Source organism: Pseudochaenichthys georgianus, chromosome 15, assembly GCF_902827115.2.
Source record: "Pseudochaenichthys georgianus chromosome 15, fPseGeo1.2, whole genome shotgun sequence".
Taxonomy (NCBI): domain Eukaryota; kingdom Metazoa; phylum Chordata; class Actinopteri; order Perciformes; family Channichthyidae; genus Pseudochaenichthys; species Pseudochaenichthys georgianus.
This window is the reverse complement of record NC_047517.1, coordinates 25,368,282-25,378,728: the sequence shown is the minus strand read 5'-3', so window position 1 is coordinate 25,378,728 and position 10,447 is coordinate 25,368,282. Positions and strand designations below refer to the sequence as shown.

Below are 10,447 nucleotides of genomic sequence, written 5' to 3'. Positions count from 1 at the left end.
CTTCTTTTTTAACCACACATGCACACTTTATCCACTTTTCTCACTGGTCTCCATGTGTCATTTTTTAATACACATTCTTTGCTGACCTCTGCTGGACAGAAGGTGACACTTTAACTTTCCAGAGTATGAATCCAAATCAGATCCAAATATGGAAAATAGTCAGAGGTGCAGTAGCAGATTCAAAAATATGCGATTAGAAATATTTTCCAATCACATGGATACTTTTGGTCTCAAAGACAAATACAAACTTAAAACGTCATCTGCTATAAGGTTATAATATATAATTATGTTAGAAAACAAATAAGTGATCGGGGGCTAAATCGCTTGGATGAATATGCTCAAATATTCAAAATAAATATATATGTTAAATAGTAGTATTGGTAAAAAGCTGAAACGGTGTCTAATGTAACTTAATTATTAAACGTTTTGTTTTGTAAATGATACGAGTTGACTCGGATTGTGTGAAAAACTAATCCTTATCACAGTCTGGGATAATTCTATGATTAGCAACAACATTGATTTTGATGCATTGCAGCAAACATTGCAAGCGTTGCTCCATAATACAGCAGAAATGCAAGAGGAATCAAGTGTAATAGCATGCATTTGCACCATGCATTAGAATACATGGTTCTATATTGTAATGGCCCTGGGACAAAGATTTGTCCTTAAGGATCTCAGTGTATTTGAGCTGCACCATTTATTTTATACCTATTTTAGAAGCTCAGGTTAAACTTCCAAAACTCAGGGGTTTTTACTTCTCACAAAATGTTAGCGTAAATTATTTTAAAAAAAAACATTTGAATAAAGGCTAAACATTTCCCTAGTGACACAAATGTTGCTAATATGCTTATACCTAAACATGCAGATGATTAGAAGCTAGGATTACCATTCCTTGCATCCTAGTAAACCTAGTTAGTATGCTTACATTTTTATAGTTAGCACTGAACAAAATCAGCAGTATTCTTCCTCTGGGGACCATGAAGGTCTGTTTAAATTTCATGGCAGGTTGTTGATATATCCCTGACCAAAGTGCTGCACCAACAGACAACATGTTCCACATTCACTATATTATAATCTGTTATGTCCGAACGCTGTGTTTGCTTAGATCTCTGTTACAGAGAGGCAGACAAAGGGAAACACTTCAATTCATTTTTATTGTTATTTCTAGCAAGCACATATAGGAAGAAAACCATAAGTTCTGCACCTTGTAATGTAACTAATCCATAACTTACATACAGTAAGTCATACATGCACAAACCACCAGTCCTTCAGGTACCCCTGTTGCCATGGTAACCTGCAACAGGGACACTCCTTCCTCATTAAGCTCTATCGTTAATCTGTTGTGTCTCAGTTGAATGGGGTTAATGCAGCTAAATGTTTTGGCCCTTTACTGTGTGTATTTCCTGCAGAATTGCAATGAGACATGGAGACACAATGCTGACTTCAACATCAACTCTGCCCACTGAATATGACTAACTCTATTTATAATTAATAACTACATTTATAATGGATTCAAAGTTCTGTATAAATCAGAGAACACAGTCGTATATGGGATGACAGATAGCTGGTGTTTTCTCTCTCTTCATAATCTCTGCAGCACACAAGCCCTTTTTTGTTTTATGAGCATTGTGAAGACCTGCAGGGGGTCTGCACTCTGCACACAGATACATATCTGATCTAGGTTGTGACTGTAACTTTATGCAGTATAATGACTATGTATCTCCTCATGGGCCTGATAATTAATTGGAAGTGTGTTCCTCAGAGGAGAGGGATGGAGATGGTTTTCCTCACAGGCAACTTCATTAAGTGTTGAGCCCCTGCGTACATAACAGCCACATTTACTGGGATATGAGATCTGCTGCTAGAGCAAGAATTATACCTGAAATCAAAATGTGTCAGGCAGGGAAACAGTGTTACGTGAATCTGACACAAAAGTGTTTTAATAAAGAAAAAAACTAAACCTAAAGCTACATGGACTTCAGGGTTCAAACATCCATTGTTTTCTGTAAACATTTTGTCATTTATCATTTTATATCGCCATACAACATATTTTTAAAACAGCTCTGCTTTTGGTTTCTATACCAACTCAGAGTGATGTAGCTGCCCCAATGGCCAGCGTACCAGAGGAAGAAAACCACCAACAAATGGCAAAAGCCTATTTCTCTCAACTGAGTGGTGTGTATCTAGCTGTGGACAATTACTGTTCGAAGTGGTTGGTATTTCCAAAAAGAAAAAAACATAAAAATGATTAAAAGCATATTTCTCCAAATAAATCTTGTGTAAATGTGTGAAGTTATTTTGCTTGAGTTTTACTGTATAACTATGACTTACTGGTAGTTATTGAATATTACCATAAAGAATATTTAACAAATGCACATTGGTTAAATTCAGAGGTAGGAAGTAACTAAATACATTGACTCAGTATACTTTCTGAGATAAATGTACTTGAGTATTTCCATGTTATGCTACTTTGTACTTCTACTCCACTACAATTCAGAGGTAAATCCTGTATTTTTACTTGACTACATTTATTTTGTACTTGTAGTTACTTTAAACATTTAGATTAATGATGTGAAATATAACAGTGGAGTAACATTCACTATCTAGCTACCCTGCAGTATACAAAGTCATTAAAACTAGCTGCACCTTTACCGGCTTTGATAAACACTTTAATGCATCAATAATTGTAATCAAAACATATAACATGTATTATTCTAAAATTGACCAATCTGCATAAGTACTTTTACTTTTGGTACTTTTGTATATTTTGATGCCAATACTTTTGTACTTTTATTTTAGTAACATTTTTGAATGCATGACTTTTACTTGTAACAGAGTATTCCTACACTCTGGTACTTTTACTCAAGTATTTCTCCTACCTCTGTTTAAATGTAATCAGCAGAGCAGGCCTACTCTTCTTATGACTCTATAATCAGCACACCTGGTTGGGTGCACTTCCCTCTGCGCGCTAGGGGTCAGTGTGACGTCACACTGGAGCATTGCATGGATAGGTTGCACACGTTGCCTCACAACTGTCATCAGCTCGTGTTACACACTGCATAGAAGTGGTACAACGAACCAGGAAAGATAAAAAACAACAAAAAAGGAACGGAATACTTAATTCAGAGGTTCGTTGAGAAAAAAGAAGGGACACAGTGAGCGTCACGAGAGGGCGGGCCGCGCCACCTGTGACGGCGGACGAGCGGAGCCACAGTCCCGCTGTCAGTGCTGTGAGGCGTTCATTGAGTGTGTTTGAGAGTGTGTTTCTGCGACTAAAGTCCACCTGGATTATTTTGAGCTCAGTGTCTTTCTCTTCGAATAATTTGAACACGATTCAGGTGAGGCACACTATCTTGACACGACCGTTTCTTAGATAAAACCCACAGAAAAATGTATTTTCTTAGTAATGAGTATATCTTCGTGGTACCTTTTTAAAGTATTTCATGCAGTGATAGTGGTGTGGTATACTCGTGTGTCGTCGTGGTTCACCCTATTTGCAATCTCCTAATATTTATGACAGTTATGAAATGGTCCTATTAAGACTGCTTATGATATTTACCCTCATAAAATAAGGGGTGGTTTTCGTCTCGTTATAAGGGAATTTACCGGATGGTTGCACCAATTCCGACAGGTGTAAGCCTATATGAAGAAGGAATTGGTCATTAATGTGTGTAAAAGTAGCTTATTGTTGCATTTGAAACACCCAGTGACACATTATGTGAATTATTGCTTCACTTTACTGCATTAATGCGTTACAACTCATCAGGGTTCAGTGGACTTACTTTGAATCCGTGTGGGCGAACTAAGCAATATGCAAAGTAAAGATGCAGCCTGTGATTCATATAAAAAACATGAGGCAAGAAGAACAGCTATGGTTGGAGTAGATCAGCTGTAAACATACAGTGATGATGTTGAAGGTATGAAGAGATGATTGATATGTTGAATATGGGTATCTGCCATTTCCTGTCCAAGCTGATACTCTTTAAAACTGTGATCTAATCATTCCATGTAAAGGGACACCCAGTGAACACATCTACCTGCTTGGTCTTTAAAGAAAACAAGGCGTAGAGGTATGGCAAGTGGATGAAAGGCTTGTCAAATATGCAAAGATGCTGCCATTTGACACAAAGTAAATAATTGTGATGTAGATAGTGTCCTTGATGCTTCTCCCCCATTCTTCAAAGGGTACTAGTTCAGCCCATATTTAAATGTTAGTCTTTAATAATGATGCTTTTATAATGACTTCAGCTATGCTTTTAGTTGTTAACTTAATATTCAGCTGCAGCCACTCATTGGGATTAGCACAGTGGAATAAAGCAACCATAATACTTCCTAATGCAATCTATTATCCTGGCTACATCCACAGTGCAAACATGCTATTTCTTCTGCAAAATCACAAAGGTAGTTCCACATACCAAATACATGTTTGCACCTCATTTATATAATATTGTAATTCTTTGTCTCTACACCTGTTATTTTCTATGAATCAGAATACTTTTATTCGTCCCAACGAGAGGAAATGTACATTAATTACAGCATAAAAGAGCCAAAGATATCTTCACATTAACTATTGCCATTTCTATTGGCCTTTCTATTGCCTTTCTTTAGTTGAGATGGAATTCATCCTCTGTTGTTTTTGTCCTCACCAAGTTAAGGTTTGCTTCTCATTTACGTATTCACAAACACATTCACACACAAATGGTGGTGGGGGGCAGCCATGCGAGGTGCAGGGTTTCCCATCAGGAGCAGCTTGGGGCTCAGTATCTTCATCAATGACACCTCAACATGCGGACAGTAACATCCAGGCATCAAACCTCCAACCTTGTGTTCAACAAAATAACTACACTATATTTCAATGTAATTGCCAAGCCGTTACCTAACGGCAATCACAATGATAATATGCTGACCCTAAGGAGTGAAGGTGGTGTTTTCTGCCCAGACTGAGAAGCCCTTTGAGGCAAATGTGGGATTCTCTGACATGGCTGAATGGAGTGTAAGCTTTGAGTGAGATTGAATCTGGTTTTGGAGAGTCTAAACTGCTCATAGAGACCTACAAAAATAAGAATCTAGACTCTAAACTATTGCCAGATTTGGACGGCCATAAACCCAGAGAGAATCAGCTGCGGAAAGATTCAAACAAATGAGCAAATAAGCTGTGAGGTTGTGTTGTGCGCACAAATAAATGATAGTTACAATAGTTTCAATGTTGTTTGTGGTGTTGTCAGATAACTACAGTTTCTGTTTAAAGAGCCTAGTGTTGCACTCACAATGTGACTGTATAAAGCTACAGTGGGAAGAGAAGGTTCAACTCAGTGGGCTTCCTGTTGTCTGTCTGTTTGAAAGCAGTATGCATGCAGCTCAATGGCTTTGGCTGTCATCATTTCTACTATTTGTCTCTTTCACACACGTATCCAACTCAAAAACAGAGAGTTTCAAGTTCTTACGGACAATCGTGGTCTGTTGATGGTGCTGTCACCGCAGTGCTCCAATCTCTTGCATTCAGGCAGGTTTAATAGTAACTTTATAATTGCCTGATAAAAGCCACCTCTGTGAATAAATGTCATGGGACTGTGAGCTGGCAGTGTGTTCGGAAGGCAGTCAGATTTAGAAAGGTTAGGTAGTGAGTGGTAGAGTCTCTGTGATTTCCTCTGGGTCAGCCCTAACTTTGTTTTCAACATGTTTCGACTGGTGTGCTCAGTGGCCAATTAAGTATTGAAAGCTTCTGCATGTAGGGGTCTGGGGTACACTGATAAAGCTTCTGCATGTAGGGGTCTGGGGTACACTGATAAGGCTGGGAGTAATGGATTTGAGATAAAAGAGAATTGGGAATGACACGATTACTGTTCCTTTGCTCTGCGCAGCTGGACTTTCCGCTTGCATTTTACCTCCCGCATCGCTGCAATAGATCCTCCTTCCTCTCGGGATTATAAGACACCAGGACCCCTGAGGTTGACTGACAGACTGATTGACTGAAAGGGTTTAGACCCTGACAGCCCGATTGAGAGATTTGATGTGCATCAGTCAGATAAACGACTTCTGAAGAGCCCCTAAGTGCGCCTTCTCTGCCACCTTTTAAGGGAAGCTTAGACAAGACTGGGAAGGAGTGACACACCTTTACGATGTTTGACAGTCCACCTCGAGAGGCTGCACATTCTGACAGAGAGTCTACGACTGACTTAATTGGAGTCCCCAAAGTGTATTTCCATCCTGGCAATAAGATAGAGCCACTAAAAAGTAATTTAGTCTGGTGAAAAAGTATTATTTCCCAAACGGCTACATTTCATTAACTTGAGAAAGTGGTGTTGTTATCACTGTGTTTTGAGATTTTCCTGATGCTTAGAGAAATGAATACTTAGCTTTTCTATTGTTTTGTTGACTCCAGTAAAGTAGAGATATCCCTTTGCCGACACCTGAAATCCATCAATGCTTGAACATTTTGTTGACTTTTATCTCAAACATCCTTTCTGTCAAAATATGTTGCCATTAGGGTTGATTTTTAAAAGCTCTTCCTTGCAGGTGTATTCCAACATCCAAGACTTAACCTTCAGCTGCTAAGAACTACATTTGTTTAATGGAAAAAACGAATTAGTTAAATGTTTCAGCAGTAAACAAATTCACTACTCATGATGACGTATCTTTTTAGTAATGCCTTTGTGTTCTTGTTTCTGACGATATAACTTGTGACTACAATGGCTTTTTGGCTCAGCTCAGGTGTAGGAGTAAGAAGTTGTTTTTGTGAAAGTTCACATATAAAGTGTATAGGAGTACAACACTCCATGAAAGTCTTACATAGTTCTTGTGTCCTGTGGGTGGAGCAGTGGTAAGAGGTGATAATATCATCAGTGTTTACAGTACTTACAGCCCGTCCTACTGTTACTACCTACTGTTAAACTAACAGTTAATAGTACATCTCTTTCCTCCACACGTGCGTGCTGCTGTGTGTGTCCGTTACATTATCAAAAGCCGACCGTTGTCATGGTGTCAGCCCTGAGGGACTGCTCTGACTTTCTCTGAGCTAGCAGTCAGGGTCACTTGTGCTAATGGCTTTACTTTTCAGCTCTTTTTTTATTGTGTGTGTGTGTGTGTGTGTGTGTGTGTGTGTGTGTGTGTGTGTGTGTGTGTGTGTGTGTGTGTGTGTGTGTGTGTGTGTGTGTGTGTGTGTGTGTGTGTGTGTGTGTGTGTGTGTGTGTGTGTGTGTGTGTGTGTGTGTGTGTGTGTGTGTGTGTGTGTGTGTGTGTGTGTGTGTGTAAATAGATTTAGTGTGTGTGATGTGCATGTGATGGAAGGAGCAAGCAGCCTGCTTGGATGTTCAGCTCTTTAGTGTGACAGAGAGGAAAGCACTAAAGAGTGTGACTGTTTACATTTGAAACTGGTGAGGCGTTTTAGAGACGAAGGTTGAGTATAAGGAGAGAAATAGAGAGGGAGCAATAAATGTACGGTTACTGTTTGACAGATGAGACAGAAATGCACTCCTAGATTGTGATGCATTCAATGAAGCGAGGAACATTTATTTTTGACAAAATCGTTAATCCTAGATTTCAAAGAATTTTAAGATGTCAAGAAAATGTAAAAATTCCTAATGAGATGGAAACTTGCTGTCCGAAAACCTATTGGACAGTGGAGGATACACACACACACACACACACACACACACACACACACACACACACACACACACACACACACACACACACACACACACACACACACACGTTAACATTCCTCCAGATGAATGTGGTTAAGGTCAGTAATGCACCATGGTATGACATGTATTTCCAATGTTGGTGTGTGTACTGGTGCATGTGATGGTGACACAAGCACACCATCTCCTCATCTCCTTCACTTCTATAAAAAAAGAAGCTCTCGTCCTGCAGTTACGACATTGGCATTCACATCACACACAGACACACACAGACACATCGTATATATTCAGTCATTATCCTCATGGATTTTGCTCCTCAGGTATGTCTGCAGTTTGAACTGGTTTCACACCTTATCAATCTGGATTGCTCCACATCTCAGTTTAATCCTCAAGTGTTTGTGTGATATCGGCATCTTGTTCTCTTTGACAGCCCTTGTTTGGTTAATGACAATTACAATAATTAGTTTAGACTGTGTAGCTGCTGCTCACACACTGCAACACGGAGAGCCGGCCCCAGTCTCACTCAGCCCCATTGATCTGCAAAAAACCCCAATATGTTATTGAGCAAATGCCCTTTGTGTCTCTTTCGTATCTCTGTCGTCATCTTACGAAATCCTCCGCATCAGCTTATTTAATGTGTTGCTCAACTTCAGCTATCCTTCTTTTTGACTTATTTTACTTTTCAGTAGACACTTGCAGTCATAGTGCCCACATGTTTCTTCCTTTTTTGACATGACTACTAACACTGGTGTTTTTTTAATTTTCTAGGTTCCTTTGGTCCTGTCCACAGCACTGTGAGGGAGGTTGCCAGTTCCAACAAGTGTGTGTGTGTGTGTGTGTGAGTGAGTCGTAGGTTGAATATGTTTGTGTGAGAGCCTTTGAATTGGAACACCGTGGTCGGAAAGTGTGTCCCATGAGACGCTGGACGGAGATGCGGGGGGCTGGATCCTCTGCGATGCGCCTCCTGCTGCTGAGCTGCTGTGTGTGTGCTGCAGCTGGGTACCCGTTCAGAACGCCTCTGGACCTGGATGTGACTCCACGCGTCACCGTGTTGCGCAGCGGTAAGCACAAACGCAAGCAGATGTTTCTTTCTCAAATCTGCATGATTATGAACAGTTTATGGTGCTTCAGTTTTCTGGTCATTTGACCCTCAAACTTCTCTCTGGTTTGTGGTGAAATACCTAAATATGACTCATAACTCATTAATGCAGTGTTTTACATTCAGACCAGGTGTCGAAACTCTTTATATACTCAGCCTCTTCCTGTAGTAGGTGCCTCCTTCGTTCTCTTTATCTCAGTTTCCTTTATTTTCCCACTCTTCTGACACAGCTTCCTCTTCTTTTCCATCACTAAAAGAATAGAAAAACAGCTTGCGCATATACCTGCTTGGATATTCTGACTCCTGCCTCTTCTGTAAATCGTTTTTCTTTTGAACAAACTGTGATTATTCTCCATTCACCCTGCATGAGTGATGGCTTGTAAGCCGAGGTGTTACAGAGGTAGAGGCAGATGAGTGATGAGCGTACTCTTGGATCCCTGCAGAGCATCAGGGAGACTGACACCACTGTAGGACGTTCATAAGCAGTGTTACCATGACAACTGTTGTAGTATGGCGCAAAACGGCCTTTTACAGTATGTTTGTTGTGTGTGCTGTTATCTGATACTTTTATTGTTGGTATACAGATGTTCTCACGTTTCCACTTTGACTCGCTGGCTGCAATTCACTTTATAAGATCTACTTCTTCTCTTTGTCGAAACAGATGTCTTTTTTACAATACATTACCCACCTACACTCATTATCTATCTTTCCCACCTCCTCTTTCTATAAACCTCTTGATACTTTTATCTCTGTTTCTGTACATCATCTGTTAGTGCACCTCCCTCCCACAGGTCCTCCTCCACGACTCAGCTCCGTCCCTCTCCTCCACTCCCCCTCCATCAATCTCTCTAACTTTGCACCTAAGCTCCGTCTCTTTTCCTCTTCATTAGTTTGGACTTTTTCGGGGTTGCGCTGCCCTCTTTTTAATCCCTTTACCTCAAGTCTTTGTTTCCTTTTCTTCCCCCCTCCCGATGAGAAGATTTTGGTATACAAAGTTACCTCTAATCCATTTAATCTCTGTTTCTTAGCAACCCAAAAAGCAAAGACTCCTCCAAACCTGTGTGGGGTAGTTAAATCAATCACACACACGCGCACACACACACGCGCACGCACACAGTATTATGATTTGATAAATTCCAGTGCTCGAGGGTAAACGCTGGAAACACTAAGATTTAGCAGGTTGTGAAAAAAGAAAAGATTGTTGAATCTACCTTCACACACTGATTTCAACCTGACCATTTTTGGGGGGATTAACAGTCTGTGGCTTACTTATTCAGAACCACCCGTAGGCCCGTCAGAAAATTCAAACTGTAAACAAGCCCTGACACTCGAGTGTGAATTCGCATATAAGGCTGTCACGTCACAGCCCGTCTCCTAGAGGTTCAGCGAGTGTGTGTGCGCTTGCGTGTGTGTGTCCCGGAACACTGTGTACTTTGCTGATCAGCTGAGGTACCTCCAAGTGTTTGCTCAGTAAATAATATCATCTGGGCTTCTCTCTGCCCTCTTTTTCTTTCCCCATAAAATGAATCAAACTGGTGTTTTCTTGCACGGTCTTATAAGCCAAGGCTAAAACATGCTGTCAAATACAGCTAATAATTCTTCCTCTGCTGCGTCACACTTTCTGTGAGGTAGTTTTCAGTTACATGGCTCCAGCTGTCAGGCAATGTGTTCTAATACTTGGATTACACCGAAGAAAAACCCAGGCT

At 40.3% G+C, this 10,447-nt stretch overlaps 1 protein-coding gene across 1 annotated transcript in view; it reads left to right on the top strand.

The window, feature by feature from the left end:
• Nucleotides 1-3,041: 3,041 nt before the first annotated feature.
• Nucleotides 3,042-10,447, top strand: part of LOC117459803 (semaphorin-4G-like) — a 30,156-nt gene continuing 22,750 nt past the window's right edge. The window contains exons 1-2 of the mRNA XM_034100930.2: nucleotides 3,042-3,338; nucleotides 8,411-8,703. Coding sequence (XP_033956821.1) covers nucleotides 8,556-8,703 — 148 coding nt within the window. The 5' untranslated portion in view covers nucleotides 3,042-3,338; nucleotides 8,411-8,555. The remainder of the gene's footprint in view (nucleotides 3,339-8,410; nucleotides 8,704-10,447) is intronic.